At 38.9% G+C, this 21,182-nt stretch overlaps 1 protein-coding gene across 1 annotated transcript in view; it reads left to right on the forward strand.

Moving 5' to 3' along the window:
- LOC144014288 (prostaglandin F2 receptor negative regulator-like) overlaps positions 1-18,649 on the forward strand; it is a 66,896-nt gene extending 48,247 nt beyond the window's left edge. Inside the window, exons 12-15 of the mRNA XM_077514012.1 lie at positions 9,980-10,166; positions 11,886-12,004; positions 12,090-12,140; positions 16,113-18,649. Of these exons, the coding sequence (XP_077370138.1) occupies positions 9,980-10,166; positions 11,886-12,004; positions 12,090-12,140; positions 16,113-16,225 (470 nt within the window). The 3' untranslated portion in view covers positions 16,226-18,649. The remainder of the gene's footprint in view (positions 1-9,979; positions 10,167-11,885; positions 12,005-12,089; positions 12,141-16,112) is intronic.
- The last annotated feature ends 2,533 nt before the right edge of the window (positions 18,650-21,182 follow it).

Raw genomic sequence — 21,182 nt, forward strand, 5'->3', positions numbered from 1 at the left:
CACTGTTCATCTCAACATGATATCCAGTAAAAGCTTCAAAATGTCTCACTGACTTTGATGCAATGTATGTGCTACTTTAAAAAAATAAAATAAAAATAAAAATAAGGTGAGATAAACAGCTTTTCCATACCTTGAGGTGGGAACAGGATCATTTGATTCAATTTTTATTTATATTAATTGTAACCTCAATTTTCATTTTTGTAATATTCAGCAACTTCCAAATGACTTGAATCAAAAAGTGTGCTTTCAACTCAAGGCATCAATCATCTTGTGCTACTGGTAAATTAGAGCAAACAATAGGAAGAAGAGGAATGAAAGTAGGGTTGACAAAATTGAATCAGTTGAATCAGTATTGAATGGATTTTTCTTTTTGAGCCTGATATTGATTCATAAAACCATGAATCGATTATTTGATATCTTTTTTTCTCATGAATTCATAAGAAAATATCATTTTAAAGGCTGAATGTTCTTTTTTGTATCTTACCGTTTTCTTGAAATTTACTGTTCACATGAATTTAAAAGTATTTTCTTACATCTATAAGACCTGACTTATTGCACTTTAAGACAATTCAGAATCTTCTTAATTTATATGTACAATTATTGAATTATAATTATGAAAATATCATCATTGCTGATGTCAATGTTTGTGTAACAATTAACTGATTATAACTAGGGATGTAACAATATCCAAACATCACGATACGATATCACGATATGAAGGTCACGATATGATAATTATCACGATATTGTCGGTAGGTTGGTGATACAAAAATAGGTCACAATATTGTAAAAAAAAGAAAAAAGAAAAAAAGCTAATACTAAAAAAGCACACAATATTGTGCTTTTGTACATTACAGCAATGAAAAAAATGATAAAAATATTATATATAAAATATATATTTAATATTAATGTATATATTGAGGCACTTAGTTGCTAATGCAGGCAGTCATTGAGTTCCACCATATATTGACTCGCTTCGCAAGCATCTGGATATTGGCGTGGATTTGAAACATAGAAGGGCCAAAACATGCCTTGTGGAAATTAAATGGCACAGAAAAACTAGCCAGCAGAGGGTGCTGGAACTGCACAAATGGAAATCAACCCGACTTTTTGAACAGGTGCTGCTTTTAATATTGTGATATGATGACGACGATGTATTGTGGCAGTTTTAATATCGTGATATCATGATATTGCCGTTATCGTTTCGTCCCTAATTATAACATGTTACTTTCATTAATAAACTAAATAATAAGTAATTAAACCAGTTACTGCCTCTGCAAAATGTAATTAGGAAATTAATGTTTGTGGAGTTTTTATCACATCCTTGATATTTAAGAAGAATCAATGTTCCATAAGTAATCAATATCGGATTGAAGTGGATCAATCCGATTCCCGAAAGAATCAAAATCAAATCGTACTGAACTCTTGTGAATCGAAATTGAATTGACTGAGGAAATTAGAATCGATACCCAGCCCTATGGGAAAGTGAGATGTTGGGAGATGAAGCGCGAGAGTGTGCATGGCGACGGTAAAATTAATTAAATACGTTCAGCAGATTCCAAACAGCAAAAGAATGTCATGATTTTCACTCCATTAGTCGCACAGTTAGAGACGACTTGGAGGAAGCCTCTCCAACAGCATCTCCAAATATCAAATTCAGCTTTTAGTTAAGAGGCCAAATGGCAAGCCAGGCAAGAAAGAAGAATTCATCTAACTGTCGATTTTTTCAGCGCTCGGCATTAATGAGGGACGTATTGCTGCCCGGCAGCTTTGTTTCTCAGAGGCTGCTAAATGGTGTTTTTATCTTTTTTTTTTGTCGAGATTCCGCTCTGCCAGCGCCGCCCTGCTTTATGGTGTGGAGAACTGGCAGCCATTTTCATTAGAAGCCCGCCTGCTAATTGTCGGCCTTTTGCGCGTCAGTGTTTGAATTTCAGGCACTTTGGAGCCGGGGAGTCTTCTCCGGGGATTAATCGGGAGAAATCCAATCAGGCTGTTTTCATTTCCGCAGACAGCCATTTTGGTTTTATGAGCTTCGACGAGAGCCAGATAGTCAGTTAGTTAGAGGTGCGCTTGTAGTTCTCGCTTTGCCATCGCTACGCTGCTTCTCCTCTGCTTAATGAAGCCACAGGCATCACTTTACACCATGTAATGAAGCTTCTGCTGTTGGAGGAAGTGCCGCACTAACCAGGTTGAGCGGGTTTTCCTCCGTTTACTGCATCCCAAATCACTCATGGTGCACAACATGGACAAACACATCACGACACCCGAATGTTAATATTACATGAAAGGGTAGGAAAGTTGCTCCGTTGCCACTCTTCTGTGTAATTTTAGTTTGCGAGTTATATTGGAGTGAGTCTGTGAAGTCTGCTCCTATTTGTCGACGGCGCATTTGTGAGGTCAGAGGTCTGGTGTTGGTAGGTAGGCAGGCATGTGCACATGTCCACAAAAGACGATTCGATACGGTTTTCGATACGTGGGGTGTGAAATGATTTGATATGGTATGGTTCAGTTTGAGAGGGTATGATGCAATGACTTTTTTTGTCCTCAGCTTACATACATTTGAATGACGTGTAAATCAGGGTTATTATAGTTTTTGGAATTTTCATTTTAGTTGGTTTTAATTTCGTTTTTGAGGGTGTTTTTAATTTAGTTAGTTTTAATTCGTTTTCGGGGTGTCTTAGTTTTTATTAGCTTTAGTCATTTAAAACATGCTTCATTTTAGTTTAGTTTTAGTTAGTTTCAGTATATGTTTTTTTTGTTTTAAGTGTATTACTTGTATGCAGTATTTAATAGGGATGTAACGATAACGGCAATATCGTGATATTGCGATATTAAAACTGCCATGATATATCACAGTCGTCATGTCACGATGTTGAAAGCAGCACATCTTTAAAAAACAACAACAAAAAACAGTCAGTTTGATTTCCATTTGTGCAGTTCTAGCACCCTCTGGTGGCTAGTTATTTAGTGCAGGTTAATTTTCACAAGGCATGTTTAGGCCCTTCTATGTTTCAAATCCACGCTAATGGTCAGGGAAGGGGAACGTAATATGCTTGTGAAGGGAGTCAATATGTGCAGGAATTCAATGTGTGTACATTAGCAAGTAAGTGCCTCAATATTAAGTGTTATTAGTGATTGTAGGTTGTTTATATGCATTGCTGTTATGTACAAAAGTATAATATTGATAGTTTTTTGTTTTTTTAGTATGAGCTAATCTTTTTACAATATCGTGACCTTTTTTTTTTTTTTTTTTTTTGTATCGCCGAACTCCCCACAATATCATGATAATTATCGTATCGTGACCTTCATATCGTGATATCGGGATATCGTTGCATCCCTAGTATTTAATAAATACCATTGTAAAATGAAAAAAAAGTTGCACATTCTTACCGAGCATTGCTTTTCGGCTGAGTTAAATGGAAAAAGCAAGCGAGGCGAGAAATCAGAGCCAAAAGTCAAGCGCGCGCAATTGTCGCCTATGGGAGTGATGTCATCTGAAGGTGTTTTTCTATTGGCTGCTGCTAGAAGACATCACGTCTGTGTGACACTTTCAAACGTCCTTAGTCTGGTTAATATTTAAATAGATATACTTGAAATCAATTTAAAGTCAACCCCAAAAGGCTCATGTATTAAATTAATTACCAAAGACTAAAATGAAGGACATTTTTGCTATAATTTTAGTTTTAGTTATTTTAACCTTGCTGTAAATGTTCCATTTCCCTTCTAAGATGTATCTCTCCAACAAAAGACATTTCAGTTTGTATCTCAATCTATTTCAAAGCACCAAAACAAGGTCGCTGGTCTGCTTTCCGTTCAAAATTTCCATCCTATCACATTATTGTGCAGCGAGTCAGCGGGCGCAACATTCATCAGATCTAGTCAGCAACGAGTGCGCTCATGTAGCAGGACAGGCACCGTCGGTCCATATGGGGCCACAGCTGTGAGCCAGCCTGCTGGATGAGTCTCGTATAGGAGGTGGTAGAAGAGAAGCTCAAGTTGTCCCCACCCCACGTTGTTGATTTAAGGTTGTGCGATAAACAAAATAATCTCTCCACTCGAGTATTCCAAATCCCCCGGCTCCTCTCCACCCATTCTCAGTCATCACCACTGTCAAGAACAAAGAAAGTAGTGGATGGGGGGGGATAGAAGACTAACTGTAAGAAAGACGAGCAAGCTTACTAAAAATAGCTCCATTCTTTGAAACGCGCTCACCCTCGCCAAAAACAAACAACATGACTTCATAGTATGACGCAAAATGTGCCTTTTGATCATTAACAGGAAAGAGAAATGGTCAGCCATCCCTTGTTGTCACACTGGGAAGACAAGTCCATGCAATTATGCAAAGAATTGGATTTTCATCGTCAGTACACCTTAACTCTATGACCGCCAAAAACGTTTAATAACGATTAGTAAAATCACAACGTATGCCGCCATAAACATTAAATGACATCAACTAAGTTTTTTTTAATTTTATTTTATTTTATTTTATTTTTTCTCAGTGCAACGTCTAAGTGCAGAGCTGCCTGGTCAATGGGTTGTGGAATCAAAAACACTAACTATGACCAGCAGATGGAAGCAATGTATATATTTACGTGAACGATCAAAGCCTTTTGTCATATCAGTTTTTTTTGTGTGTTTTTTTTGATAATGTGTGGCAGTAAAAAAGTTAAGAAATATGGAAATACTTTGACATAGGGTGCTGGACGTGAGATTTTAATTACATCCAGGCCATTTTCCGTCAAACTAAACTAAACTGACAATTGCATGTAGCTAGTTAGATTAATGCAAACTAATACAACAAACCACCACAGATAGGCTAACAAATATCATCAATCTTATCTTGGTAGTTTTTACATTTTTAAATTAATCTCAGTTTTAGTCCAATTTCAATCACGCCTGTTAGTTTTTTTTCATAGTTATTCAACCTCATCCCATTTTTTAGTCCATTTTTAAGTCTACTATAAATCTAGGATTTTAGTCCAAGAAAACCATTTTATTCATCAAGATTTAGTCAACAAAAACTGTCAACATTTTAGTCTCGTTTTAGTCAGAACAATCATTTAACCCCTGTATTTTATTTATTTTTATTTTATTTTTTTTGTCAGCAGATTATGTCAGATCTAAAACTATTTCACATACAATTTTCTCTCATCTTTTTGATGAAAAACAACTTGATACACAATTACAGTACAGTATATTAACAAGTGACTACTATAGCGCCATGCTATGAGCTAGTAAATTAGCTAGCATTAGTTAGTGGTCTGATTATCATTATTGTTGGAACATTATAGCTGTTAGATTAATGTTGCATTATAACTATAATTTACTTAATTTTTTTATTTTATTTTTTTTAACCTTGATTTGAAAGGGGGTGTGTGACTGTGTGTCACATGACAGTGTCAAAGTGACAGATTAGCAAACCAGATTTGTATATTTTCATCTCGTTTTTGTTCCTGAACTAAAATGTCCATAGATTTTAGTCGTTTTTATTAAGTGAAGTACATTTTCGTCTAGTCTTCATTAGTCGACGAAAATGCAGACTGATTTAGTCCCACTTATTGTTTATTAATGAGGGTTTTTGTCTAATCTAGTTTTAATCCGGTGAAAAATGTGTGTGTTGACGAAATTATTTTTAGTTTTCATTGATGAAATTAACACTTGTTGGTTGCAACAGATATTGAAACATAAACAGCGCATCAACATTCTCCCTTTATCTGCAAAAAAATAGTCATGTTACTGTAGTTTACTGAATCAATAGCAGTAGTTGTGAAACTCTTCTTTGTGTCTTCATTCCGGTTATACTGTCCCCTGGTGGCTGTCAATAAATAATAGTATACTCTTATTTATATGTGAAATACATTTTGAGCTTTTTCTGGACTTCCACTACAAATGTTATTTCAATCATCGGATTCCCGACTGTGAGCAGGACTGCGCAATAAACAACCACTTTTCAGAAAATGTTGTATTGCGGAAGGGATTATGGGATAAAGACAAAACACTTTCATTCTGTTGTTTTAGTGTCTGTTAATAGGGAAATAAACCAGTAATTGTTCGGTGTTTGTTGATGATCAAGGCCTTTACATTTTTGGGTGTCAGTCAAGTTCTCGTTTTTGTTTTTTAGTACATGTACAGCCACTATTTATTGTTAAATGATAAGTTGACCTCCATCCTTCGCACCCATTCTAGTGATGTGTTATTGTTTTGTAATATACACTTATACATAAGTTTGGGTTTCGTGAGCGCCATCTATCAAGCGGATCCATTCAATTTGGCATCTATACGAGTCGACGGCACAATTGACTTAATAGGTGTTGAGACATTTGTTTGAGTGAGTGTTGAAGTCTGAAAAGTAAATCAAAGGCAACAACGAGTACGGCGACTGTTTTTTTTGTGTTTTTTTTTTAAAGCGCAGCACTTGAATTTGAAAGCCGTTGAGGAAGCGAGCAAGCCTGGGAGAAGTTGAGATGTGATTCATTACACCGCTCCGGGTGACTTCACTCTTTCCTCTTCATTATGTTCGCTCCATTCTCTTCGCTCATCCACCTCCTTTCTTCATCTATCATTTTCTCGCCAAACACCCACCGTGTCTCTTAATAGTTTTCATCATTTTTTTTTTCCCTGCACATTGTCATTTGAAAAGGCTGTGTTGTTTCAGTCATCGGCATTGTCTATTTGTCTCCTAAATGACAGGCTTACGAGGGCGTCGTCTGCTTCTTAGTGTCCGTTTCTGTGTTTGCATGCGTGTGCGTTTTGTGTCGATGCATGTTGTTTATGCATGTATATCAAAGCATGTGCAAGTGTGTAGGAGGCACAACAGTGCTAATAGTTCCTCTCCCTGACACACTAATGACTGGTTTGTGCTCTCTCTTTCTCTCTCGCTCTTCCTCCCTCCTGGAAATAATTAGTTCCCCCCTCCTCCAACGATTACATCTATTATCATAATTCTCTCTCATCCCCGTTTGCTTCCATTTGTCATCAGCGACATCCTTTTCTTATGCTGCCTATCCATCAGTTTTATCACCCTCGCTGGGAAAGGAGCACCCCCCTGCGTACAGTACACATTCGTGATGAAACCACTGTGGAGGTTCTGATTCAGACGGAATTTGTGCATGTGCGTGGCAGTCGTCAGGGCTGCTTCCCAAATGCCACAATTAGCCGCCGTTCGAAAACGTGGCACTTCTCTGTAAATGTTAAAAAGCATAAATAGAGTCAATCGTGCCAGATTAACTTTGCTCCAAAGGGATTTTGAGTAAACTCAAAACTGCATCCTGCAATCTGTAATTTGTTCCTCTTACTCATCAAGGTTATTTTAGTTAACTAAAACTAACGAAAAAAACTAAAACTAAAATTCAAAAAATTTCGTTCACGAAATAAAAACGAGAAGGCTGTTTAAAAAACGAAAACTAACTGAAACTACATTTTATGTTTACAAAACTAACTATAATTAGAGCAAAAATGTCCTTCGTTTTAGTCTTTGGTAGTTAATTTAGTGCATGAACCTTGTGTGGATGATATTAAATGTGATTTTAATATATTTATTTTGATATTCACCTGAAAAATGACGTTTGAAAGTGTGTCACACAGAAGTGACGTCAAATCTAACGGCAGCCAATCGAAAAGCACCTTCAGATGACGTCGCTCCCAACTCCCATGGTGCTTGTTAAGTATTGCGCACAAGTACAAGTACAAGTAATACACATTAAAAATAAATAAATAAATAAAAATTTTAAAAAACAACAACAACAAAAACTTATACTAAAATAAACTAAAATGAAGCATTTATAAAAACTGACAGGGCCATCCTGAAAACGAATTAAAACTAACTGAATTTAAAAAAAAAAAAAACAATACTCAAAAAGAAATCAAAACTTACTAAAATTAAAAATTCCAAAACTATAATAACCCTGTTACTAATCCATAAAATGTCATCATTCTGTGTTGTCATGTAGGCCCTTATTTTACAATCCCTGTTGTGTTTGCAAAGAGTTTGCACTAGCTCAGACGAGTCAATTGGTGTTTGGAACAACATTTATCGACCATGCCTAGAAAAGCTTCGAGATTCTTTTGTTGGCCTGAAATTTAGAAAGTACAATAATAATAATCATCATCTGTTGGTCAAACATGCGTTAGTATGTATGTACTGTGTTGATAAACTCCCCTGCTCAAATGACTGTACTCATGCATGTATAAGCGCATTTGCCTTCAGAAATGCTTCCACTTAGCCATATAGCAGTAATCTTTTAAGTCAATATTGTCAAAAAAAATTTGTCACAGGCTGCGTCGTTATGGAGTGCTGTTATGAGACTGTGAACCAATTCACATACTGTACATAACAAATTGACGGATAACTGTAACCTGGCAATAGCCAGATTGATAATTGTGATTCACTCAAGGGAGTTCTCCACAATATCAATCTGGGAGTGCGCCGCAATGATTTGCCCAAGAAAGGCGGGACATTCTGTACAATACTTCGAGCTGATTGGACAAAGCGGCATTGTGCATGTTTGTTTTGACCAATCACGGCCACGGATGAAAATGTCGTCTTCGTTCTCGGTGAAGGAAGGGGGGAAACATGAAAATATTTACCAGCTGCACGAAGCGCCTTTCGCTGTTCAACATTCAACAAGGAAACGGTGAGTCATTCTACGAGAACAGAATTCATTGTAGCGTCCATTCGTCCATGTTAGGTTTGTTTGTTAGCCCCTTGTTGGGACTGGCTTCCTGGTTTCGTCACAGTTGCATATCCCGCCCCCAAACACAATGTCGCTCTATGATTGGTCCGAATCACGGTCGTACAAGATATATTCTCCGGAGTTTGTGAACTCACAAATACCGCGAGAATTCGGCTTGCAGAGCAACGTTAGGATAACGAGACGTTTGTTCAAATAGTAGTTACATTTACTTTAAAAGGGGCATTGGTAACAAAAAATGCTTGCGATATCTCAATGAAGACAATTTTGGTTACTTTGCTCTTGCAATATGAATTCTGGCGATATTTGTGAGTTCACAAACCCCGGGTAATACATCTTGTACCGCTCCCACTGATAACCGCGCCGTTCCCGAACCGCTGGTGGTTTGGACCAATCACAGAGTGACATTGTGTTTTGGGGGCGGCATATGCAACTGTGACGAAACCAGGAAACCAGCGCCGATGCCTAGGCTAACAAACAAACCCAACGTGGACAATGGACGCTACAATTAATTGTGTTCATGCAGAATTACTCACCGTTTCCTTTTTGAATGTTAAACAGCGAGAGGCTCTTCGTGCATTTCTAGCTGCTAAGATGTTTGTGCTTTTCCACCCTTCGACAACAACAAACATGAAATTTTCACCCGTGGCCGTGATTGGTTAAAACAAACATTTAGAATGAGGGATTGTCCAATCAGCTCGACTTATTGTACAGAATGTCCTGCCTTTTCCTGACCAAATTACTGTGGAGAGGTACCAGATGGATATTGCATGAAGCGCATATCCATCTGGCTATTGCCAGGTTACAATTTTGGTATTTCAGCAAGAAAACAAACTCGATGCAAATAATTTGCTTTTGCGGACAACATAAAATGATGTGGTGAGCCGGATGTGACCCCCAGGCCTTGACGTTGAAACCTGTGCCTTTAAAAAAAAAAATGTGTGAATGGACTTTTTCCCCTCACGAAATCAGGGTCTTTGCTCTTGTAGAGATTCTATTTCTTTATTTCTTTCTAACAGGTAACTATAAATACCGGTACATTTTACTCCCACTTTCCAATAACAGTGCCTGTTGTGTGTGTGTGTGTTTTTTTGTTTTTTGTTTTTTTTAATTCTTTAACCAGGAACGCTTCATTGATATTGAAAAAGCTTGCGAAAGCTTACCCTGCAATTGGAGTGCTCTCGTTTTCACTTCTGTTGCTCCATCAGCAATCAATTTCACACAACGGATGAGAGAGGAAAAAAAGAATTTATTTTGAAAGACCTGTCTGCCGCCTGTGTTTCTTTCAGACCACCTGGCCTACGAGGTGCGTTGGTTTTTCACGCGACTTCGCGGCGGGCAGACGACGACGCAAGTAGCCAGCGTTGACCGCTTCGGCGTTGTGAGGAAAGAGTTTCGCAACTCCTCCAGTGACGTTTCCATCGAACGGGAGGACACGCACTCATACACGTTGAACGTCCATAGCGCTCACGACAGGTGACTCTCTTCATATGTACTGTAAGATTTTTTTTTTTAAGATTTTTTTTTGTATACTCTGTTGTGAGGGTTACTGTACTTTTGTAGATTTTTCAGGTAGGGTTCGTTAACCCTTTTTGTCAATTTCATATTAATCATGTCATGTTAGTCATGTTATCAGTTGTAAATTACTACCAGAACAAAAAAAAAATTGTATTATCTGCAAAAGACATAACTAGAGCTGTCAAACGATTATATTTTTTAATCAGATTAATCACATTTTAGAATTTTGATTAATCACAATTAATTAATTAATTAAGGCTTTTTTTTTTTATCCACATCTTTTGCCCACAAAATTTGAAGAGCACCTGTTATGTGTTAATTCTTTCGACATTTAATGGTATGAGGACATCTTTAACATTTTTTGATCCACTGCACACTCTCATCCTCCTCTCTTTTTCTAATCAGTTCATTACTTGCATAATTTAAAAGTGGATTCAATGATGTTCTTGAAAAGTGGAAGCCAAACATCTGTTTGTCACGTTTAAAAAAACTGTGCATACGAAAGACCATCCTACCAGCTCTCCTGCTCATCCGGGGGAAACGCCTCTCAAATGTCGCTAACGTCCAAGCTCATCTTCATCATCATCTTCATCAGTCTCTGCAGCCGGCTTCGCTTCATCCGGATGTCCTCTTGCGGCTCTCAGCTATTTTCAAAGTACGCGGTCAGATCGGTGGAGCTTCAACGATGAATGGCTGAATCCGAAGCTCAATACACGAAGCTAGCTACATGCTACAAACACTCGAAGTGCACATGCGTGGCTAGGAACGAGCACGTACGATGTCGTTACACAGATTGATTGACAGGATCGAGAAACAATCGCTAAGATGATCCACCCGGAAGACATAGCAACAAAAATATCCTTGAACCCACCTTTTAAAATAATTTAAATGACCCCAATATTTTGACTAGAACAAATATTCTGAATGTCATATGTAAACATTTATTAAATTCTTATGGCTATTGTTCAAGCATAACCTGCGCTACCTTTAACGACAATCCGCTGATCATCTGCGGTCAAAATGAATAGTGTGATTAATCTGAGTTAATACATGATTAACACGAACATTTATTGTGATTAATCAATGAGTTAACATTTTAACTTTGACGGCACTAATTTTAACACATTTGATGCCTTACATATATCATTGATCGAGAGAATACATAATTTGGGGCCGAGCACGGACCCCTGGGGGACACCACAATGAACGTCCAAACATGTTGAGTGCGAATCACCTAGCTTCACAAACGGTCTTTTCTGTCAGTCAAGTACCTCCTTACTGAGTCCAGCACTGTTACCTATCGATCCACTACCAATAGTAATACATTATGGTTTATTGTATCAATTGCTTTTTGTTAATATATGCATGAATATTCCAATCTTTATATTTTGAATTTTTGTTGCAATGAATCAGTACTTTCCTCGATGCTAATGATGTTGATCTGTTTGTTCTGAATCCATACTGACTTTTGCTGAGTAATTTGTGTCGTTCCAAGAGGTTATCCAACCGGTTATTGAACAGCTTTTCTAATATTCTGTGAAATTGTGGTAGTGAAGCACCAGGTTGATAGTTTGTGAGATGGTGATTGCTAGCAGACTTCAACAAGTCTGGCTCTTCAGTCCTTTTTTTCTACCTCTGCTTGCGATCATAAGCGTCTTCATATGTGTTGTCTCCTAGTGACAGCGGGGAGTACCACTGCGTCGCTACCCCCTGGTACCTGTCTGCCTCCACAGGAGCCTGGACCCAAGCCGAGGAGTTGACGTCTTCCCGAATCTTCCTGACGGTCCGATTCGCCGGTGAGGAGCGTGTGCGCTCGATGTGACGTTTGTGGTTTTCCGACACAAATTCACCACGTCTTCTGCTTTCTTCTTTCGTTTGCAGTGTGGGAGTCCTTAAAGTTGCCCCTCTTGTACGGCGTTTCAGCATCAATAGGTAAAATAATACACACATGCTCAAAGACAACTCTTATTGTTATTGTACGGCACATTTAAAGCGATACAAGACTTTAACTCGTTTTCCAGTATTGGATTAGGCATTGTGTACGAAGAATAAAAGCGCAAATATATCCGCTATCTTAATCCCGGAATTTTCTTTTAAACCGATTAAGTATTAAAATAAGAACGTATCGTCGTGAACGCCATTATCCTCGCCATGTGACCGTGATGACGTATCGCGTGCGTAAACGACTGCTGCCGTCGTTCACTTGAATGGGAGTTTGCTGACGGAATGGACAAGCAAAAGGCCGTCTTCTATTCCAAATAATGCGCCAGTTCTGTTCAGAGTAAAATCCTCAGAATGTCCGGTTTCATGTCATTCTGTGTGGGGGTGGGGTGATGGGGGGGTGGCCGCTCCTAATGTGGGCTAAAGCGTGCTTAGCACACGACATGTAGCTTAGCCTAGCAGAGTACAAGTCAACCGGATGTTTAGCGTCCAGGTTAGGGACCACATACAACTTACATTTCCAGAGTGAACAGTGTCAGTGGTGACTTGCAACACGCAAGTTGTGGACGCGCCCCAACTTTGACTCGTTATGAGCCGGCCGGCTGAATGTGTCGGCCAGTTTCATCCGGCTTTCGACTGGACAAATGTTTGCCGAGTCCCTGCATGGTTGTACTGCTTTTGAAGAAGTGCGTCTTTGCTGGAAGGCGTAATTCCACCTTTGATGCGATCATTCCTCATGAGTTTTTTGTTGTCATTCATTTAATGTGTATTTTACGCACGCGACACATCACGATGATTACGTGATCGATGATCACGTAATCACTCAACATCAATTGACTAATTTTTTCTGGGGAGAGTTGAAATTAACCATCTCGCAGAAATGCTGGTTAATTTTTCACAAGTTTTGTAGTCCTTTAAATAAGGCAATAAATGACATGTATATCTAATGCCAATCAATACAATCTGCTTTAGTTGGCACTGGTCCGCTCTTGCTGGGTGCATTCCAAATTCCAGATTGCTGAAATATTGATGGCTACATTTTGGTTTCGAGGTTTCTGTAAGTCTCAGTGGAGGGAGGGCGGCAGTTGAAGCAGCAGCAGAACAGTGGAAGTCTTCAGAAGATTGATTCCAACCAATTGTAGTGCTCGTCTGTACTCTACACATCAACTTGTCACAGATGGGAGCAGCAAAACCAAAAATTGACTGTAACAAACTCAAGGAGAAAAAAAATAATAAAAAATCAGTTTTAACCATTTCAGGATGTTAATGTTCATCGTGTTAATAACGCACTGCCATGGAAACGGTTCTATGTAGCATAGCCCCCAAAAAATGTTGTGACATTCTCTGCCTCTTAATCCATTCGTATTAACCAATCTTGATTATGCATAAATCCTTTTATTCATATGTAATGTTTTTATTGCTTATTTTCCAGTAAAAGCCCAACCCCATAGAACAAAAGCTGGTCATAAATCGTTCCAGAAGAGTGAAGCCTGTAAAAAGTTGTTATAGCTTCAAAAAGAAAACCAACTATTTTATTTTTTCCCCCCCGTTTTCTCCTCCTGTAGCGTGGTTTTAATGTCCAGAGGTCCTTGTACCTTATTGTGTACCTTTTATTGCACATGGACAACATTGCTTTTCTCACTTCAGAGTCCCACAGTTGTTGTTGTTGTTTTGTTTTTTTTTCTCTCCACTACAGCATGATATGATATTGCTCTGCAGTCTGTTCAAAGTATAGCAACATTGGGAACAGGAGCAGTTGGGTTATTATTTTTAGCCAGCAAATATAATTCTTGAAAGCAAGTGGGTTCTCAAGCTGAGGTCAGCGGGCCACCAGGATTTCAATTGCAGTTAATTGTGTTTTTTTTTTTTTATGTGCATACCAACTTGAGGACTGGCACATCACTAAAGCAAACAAAATGTAGTAGTAGTAATAGTGGTAGTGGTAGTGGTGGTGGTGGTAATAATAATAATAATAATAATAATAATAATAATAATAATAATAAATCACTTCCATCTGGAATCCCAGTGTGAATTAAGTTTTATTTTATTTTTTTCTTCTTCTTCAAGCGCTTAAATGTTTATTTTATGGTTACATTTATTTTTTTAGATGCTTTTCCAGAAGGCGTAACATTACGAGAATAAAATAAAATATGACCTTCTTCCATTGTCAAAACTTTATTTTAGAAAAATAAGATTTCATTCTTATATTTTTGGATTTATCTCAACAAAATAGGTCTTTGCTCTTATAGAGATCCTTTATCTTTTCTTGGAAAATTCTTTAAAATGATCCGCTTGTTATTGTAAAATTACAACGTATTTTCTTTATAAATAGCTTTTATATTCCTATGGCATTTACCAGTACTAGAGTTGTCCCGATCCGATCGTGTGATGGGATGTCGGAGCCCATCACGTAATTTTTCAACTCATCAGTATTGACTGAAAGAGATATTTTTTTTTATTTTGTATGTATTAATTTATAAAATCTTTTTAAAATATTTTATTTATTTACTTGATTTGAACCACTGCTGACTTCCGGCCATATAAGCTTGTCATACTGGGATAAATGTATAAAAAATAAATAAATAATATAAAATAAAAAGCAAATTAAGACAATTTGGATTTGCTCTTTTTATCTTCGTAATGCATTGCTGAGGTATCGGATTGAGACTCGATATCGGCAGATACTTACAGTATGTACGTGAACCTAAAATTTTAAGAAACCCTGCTTTAAACGTATTAATCATTTTCCAGTATTGGACTAGGCATTGTGTACAAAGAATACAAATGTAAATATCTCTGGTATCTTGTTCCCTGAATTTTCTTTTAAACCGATCAAGTATATCAAAATACAAACGTACCGTGGTGAACGACATTTTCCTGGTCACGTGATCATGATGACGTATCTCGTGCGTATCCGGAAGCAGTCTTTGCTCATTTCAATGGAAATTTGCTGATGTAATGTGCAAGAAAAAGACATCTTCGATCCCAAATACTGTTCAGAGTAAAATCCTCAGCACTCCGTGTGGGGATGAGGAGGTGGGGGGTGGCCGCTCCTAATGTGGGCTAAAGTGTGTTGAGCACACGACATGTAGCTTAGCCTAGCAGAGTAAAAGTCACCCGGATGTTTACCGTCCATTTCGAGTCGCTTAGCGGCTGGATCGCTGTCAGTTGGAAACAAATGTTTGGCGTGTTCCCCGTGGCTGTATTGCTTTTGAAGAAGTTTCTTTGTTGTAAGGCGAAATCCCACCTTTGATGTCCGTCATAATTCCTCGTGAGTTCTCTCTTGTCATTCATTAAATGTTTAATTTACGCACGGATGATTTACGCATGATGATCATGTGACTGTCCAAAATGCCCGATACAGCACTTGACGCAAAAATATTCTGAAAAAGTGGTATAAAATCGTAATTGCTCAACATAAATTGGCAATTTTTTCAGGGAAGAGTTGAAATTAAAGGGATACTTCACTTATTTAGCCCATTATAGCAATAAAAATATTTTGTCTATAATTAATTTGATACTTTCATTATTTTTCATGTACAATTAGTACCTTTTAAAAACACATTTTACAACTTGCTGTCGACTGAAAATGACATCACAAGAGCTCAGGTAACCAATCACAGCTTACCTGTTTTCTAGGTTTGGTCATGTGACATTCACAAGCTGAGCTGTGATTGGTTACCTGAGCCCTTGTGATGTCATTTTCAGTCGACATCGAGTTACAAAATGTCTTTTGAAAAGGTACTAATTGTACATGACAAATAATGAGAATTTCACATTTATTATAGGCAAAATGTTAATGTTTGACTGCCAAAAATGGCTAAATAAGTAAAGTATCCCTTTAATCATTTCACAGAATAGCTGGTTAGTTTTTCACAAGTCTTGTGTTCCTTTAAAGTCGACCTGCGGTGGCACAAAACAAAAAGTTTTCCATGTGAACCCTTCCTTGTCCTATGTGCGCAGGTGTGGGCCTGTTCTCGCTGGTGCTGGGCCTGGTTTGCGCCCAGTGCTGCTGCCGCAACGCCGCGCACACTCCCCGCTCGCGCAACAAACTGATGGACCTGGAGATGGACTGACAAATACTTCCCCCTGCGCCCTCCCACTGCAGCGCTCCCAAGAAAGCGCCGACGCACCACAGACACGCGCCCGCCAGCGACCTGTGGGACACGTGCTCCTTTCCGAGCGGACGGCGTTGGGAGTGACGCGTTTCTTTGGGAAAAAGCCAAACGGCGGTACTCGCAAACCGTTTCGGCTCTGCAGTTGGAGGAGCAGGGATTTTCTCCATTTTTTTTTTTCCGTTTTTTTACTTTTACAGGCGATTTCACTGCCATGTGGGAATAAAAGGAGCACTGATCTAGCAAACACTAACAAGTGACGAGCTCAAGCAAAACTGCAGCCACATTTTTGGAATGTGTTTTAGTTGAGCTTTGCGGGTTGCAAGTTTTGGAACCTTTTTTGTCAAGTCCCACAGATGACCAACGGGACCGTTCAAGTCAGGCTGAGTCTCTTTTCTGTGGCCGGACTCTGGAGAGGCCGCAGAAGGTCAACGACCCCCCCCCCCATCCCCAAGTAAGAGGCATTGCACTAGCAACCCAGAGTGTTCCTACCTTTAACGAATGGACGATAACTACCTTTTTATTCTCGGCTCTAGTTTTTCTTTTTTTCTTTTTTTTTTTGAAAATTCCGAGATTTTATAAAGTGGGACAGATTTTTATGCTTTGCAAGGAGACATGCAGTGTGTGTGCGTGTGATCATGTTTTGTATGTGTGTTGCGTGCACAGTGCTAGTGTGCATGTTTTATAGCACTGAGTGAGCAACGGGAGCCGTTTTCAGGGTTACATCAAACACTCCCAAAAAGTTGCTGTCACTCTTAACTACTGTCATGTGTTCACCCCCCCCCCCCCCCCCAAAAAAAAAAAAAAAATCAGATTAAATATAGCTTTTAATTTAACAGCCGAATACAGATCATTTCACTTTCCAACAATGAATGCATCCGTCTTTGCTCCGTATGAGAAGCGAGGCTAATCCACCATATTTGTTGACCTTGTTGAGTGTTTTTCGTTTGTATGTTTTAATAACAATTGGACTATTTTGTGGAGCCTTGAAATACAACAAGCAAAACACTCAAATCATCTTTGCCCATTGAAATGAATGGAAATGCCATTAATCTGTTCCAGTCTCCCCAAAAATGTCAATTTGTGTTTTTTCAGGAAAATAGTACTCTATAATTTACTTTATAAAACCATAATTGATCATTATTATTTTTATTGTAAATTTATTGTAACTCCTTCTGGTGTGTGCTACTTTCAGCAGTCTAGTGTTTATTTTGTCAACGAAAACCAAAATTAATTTCATCAAAACACTTTTCATTGAACTAAAACTAGACTAGACTAGACTAAACCCCTCATTAATGAACAATAAGTGTGCATTTTCAAACAAAAACGAGATGAAAATTATATGATTTTGGTCTCTGTCACTGTTTTCATCAAAAAGATGATTTTTTTGAAATAGTTTTAGATCTGAAATGTTCAACATAATCAAAATACATGGGTTAAATGATTGTTCTGACAAAAAAGTTGACAGATTTTGTTGACTAAAACTAGACAAATAAATTGTTTTCTTGCACTAAAATGCTCGATTTATAGTAGACTAAAAATGGACTCAATAAAAACGGGATGAGGTTGAATAACTCTAATAAATACTAACAAAATATGTTTAAAACTGAGACGAAGTTTCAAAATGGTGGGAAAAAAGTAACACTACTGCAGTCTGTGACCTTTCTCATTCATTTAGCATTACACTAATAGACTTAAAGGCAGAGTTATGTGTTTGTTTTCAATACAAATTATGTAATTCTCATTGTGAACAGTAATCTTCAATTGGCAGTTGCATTAAACAGATTGAAAGCCCTGTTTTTTGTTTTGTTGTTGTTGTTTTTTAATAATTCTTCCGAATCTGTTGAACTGGGACACACAAAATCTGAAACAGCTCTTATCTTAAAAAAAAGTAATATCACTCATATCTCAAGGCACCACTGCAGTTTAATCACGTTGGATTTCACAAATGCAACGGGGTCCTTTATGATCCGTGTGTGTAGCTTTTATAGAGCTTTCAAGTTGTATTTCAAAGCACGCAAAACCAATATGTGAACTTGGGAGGGAGGGGCCATATGATGTGGTCGTTAATTATTTTTCTCCCTGAGTCAGACTCCTCAGGGCCTGATTGACGGCGCCTGTGAAAAGTGCAACTCCACTTATTCGAATGGCGCACTATATGCAAGCATCCTGATTTCATGTACTGTACACGCATATTGAAATACTTTTGTGCCAAACTGTCAATTCACAACTGCCACTGACAGACATCCCTCTTATGTTCTGTCCTTTGATTGCAATGAGATGTGTTTTTTAAATAAATAGATTTGTAAAATGCTGATTTGAATTTGGTTGTGTAACTCCCCTTTACTCCGACGTACAGTAATAATAAAAGTGGCTGTCTGTTGACGTGTGTGTTTTGTGTCGTGCAGACAAGATGGATTGGAGTGCAAATAAGGCGGCGGCGGCGGCTGTTGCTTTGTGTGGCGGGGGCGGAGGTGTTTGCCCCGGCTGGCCCGCATTCGCACCCCCCTCGCTCCGCCGAAAATGAGTTTTTCCGATGTGGTCGTGAGCGGCGTTCCCACGCCTTGAAAATGTGGGCCGCTTTCACGCCATCAATCATTTTGGAAAAACTTCAAAAAAAAAAAAAAAAAAAAAAAAAAAAAGTTGCCTCGACTGTTTTATAATTCAACGCCGGGCTGCATCTTACTGTCGTCTTGTCAGTCTTACGGGATTCTCATTCTGTGTTTATATTCTCTTCATCCTCCATTTGTCTGCGGCTTCTCTTTCCCCGCTTACCCTCCTGCACATCTTTCATTGGCCCTCCTCTCGCTCTTGATTGGAAATGCAGATGAGCCTGGGCTGTTCTCCCGGGCTTTGATTTTAGCACCTCTTCAACGCCGGTCTCTCCATCCATCCATCCCGCTCCCTCTCATTTGCATCTCACGTGGAGAGAGAAGTGGGATCTGGTGGCGTCTTCTACTGGCGCGTGCGCGCGGTTTCTAGCGTGCTCTCCCAGGGTCCACTTGACCCACTTTCCTGGTCTTGCTTTGTGTGTTCACTTCCTGTCATGGATCATTTAGTAATGTGGTCTCCATGCAACCATAGCTATTGTCTTCCTCAGCCCGACGCCATCCTTGAGACATTTTGTGGCGAGAACAGCAGCAAGTGTGTTCTCTCAACCAGGTGATGTTCTTTCTTCTTTTCATTGTGAACAACGCTGAATGTTTTTACACAAGCTCCATCTGCTCCATCAACACGTTATCATCCACCTAAAGCCAGAACTCACCTCACGAGAAACAAAATGCAGATTATCTACTCAATACGATCTTGGATTTTATGTTTTGCCCAAACCAGATGTTACACCCGATTCACACTGGCTACAGAACGGACGCAGTGCATTTTCCGTACGGATGCCGCAAGGATAGAACGCATTCAAGTTGTGTCAATTCACACCAGCTGTGGCGCGTTGTGTCTGTGGTGCGGAACGGATGCGGCAATGCGGAAGGTTTCCGCAAGCGTTCTATGCAGATTTTCATGAAGCTGAAGAAATTACACGAACTGGACAAGTCTCGCATCAAGGTAAATCCGGTATATTTCAAAATAAAACTGTTGGCGAACTCGTTTTTTGGGGGCGGGGGGGAGCTAGCTCGCTAGCTACATAGCATGACATGAGTCAGACATTTAAGACAAAAAAAATGAGCTCAGAATTAATTAAACATGACAAAATAACACTATTTAAACACAAAACGTACTTACCCATAGTAGAAAAGCCATGGTAGAAGTCCGGTTGTTATCGCGTGAACTCAACTCTTCAGCGTGAACCCCACGTGATCTTGTTGTCTGGCGGGTGCACATTTCCGGACATGCAACGCACACGGTGTGAATTGCAGTGCTTGGGAAGCCGTGCGGAAAACGCACCGTGTCCTTTCCACAGTCAGTGTAAATTGGGTGTCACTTTGTATCTGTTTCTATTAGGTGTTAAGTAATTGACCTCACCGTAAAGCCTGACCAGTATGATCTAGTAAACCAATCAAGACGGAAGACGTCATGTCTGCGACGGCACGTGCCTCTTGCTGCGGACGAACAAAAGTAATCCAGTTCCTGGTGGTGCATTGCGTAGTTATCCAAAACCAAAAAAAACAAAAAAACAAAAATGGTAAACCCTGTAGTCACGGCTTGTATAAGAGTGATAGCCATTATCCCGATTGACTAACCAGCATCCTGTTGTAGTCACGGCTTGTGTATGAGACACTGTCTGGTTTATTTAATTTAACTTTGAAGACCACACACACGACCAGTCGAATCCCTCCAAAATGACCAGAAACCACTACGTCTGCGCTAATTTAATGTTCTCCATTGTTGTTTTTAGACAAAGGCTAACGATAGCTCCAGGTAGCTAACGCTACACACATTTGTTGACTATTTACTATAAATGCCAACAGAACAAACTTTGCACACAGACCAGTTGAATGCCTCCAAAATGACCAGAAACTACTACGTCTGTGCTCAGGTAATGTTCTCCCTTGTTGTTTTTAGCCAAAGGCTAACGATAGCTCCGGGTCCACACGTTTGTTGACTTACTATTTATGATAAATGCCAACAAAACATTGAAACTATGAGGTAATATAAATTCATTCTTGACAGGAACAATGTCCAAAAACTTTTTTTTTTTTTTTCTTCGACAATCGGTCAGAGTGAGTGAGGAGACTCTTGTCTTTTCCTGACTTCAGCATCAGCAGACAGCGATGCGTATTTCCTTTTGTTTTGTGGCAAAATTGCATGGTGATGGAGTGAAGATGCCCTTCACTAAAAAATTTAAAGCCCCCTTTGCTTGTTTCGAAGATAAATATCTGTGTCCTGAAAAAAACTGAGCGAGAAATCACAAGGAAGATTTGACAACTTTTGTCAACTCAACTGTGAATGCACTTCAGCTCATCTC

The sequence above is a fragment of the Festucalex cinctus genome, chromosome 2 (assembly GCF_051991245.1).
Source record: "Festucalex cinctus isolate MCC-2025b chromosome 2, RoL_Fcin_1.0, whole genome shotgun sequence".
Lineage (NCBI taxonomy): Eukaryota > Metazoa > Chordata > Actinopteri > Syngnathiformes > Syngnathidae > Festucalex > Festucalex cinctus.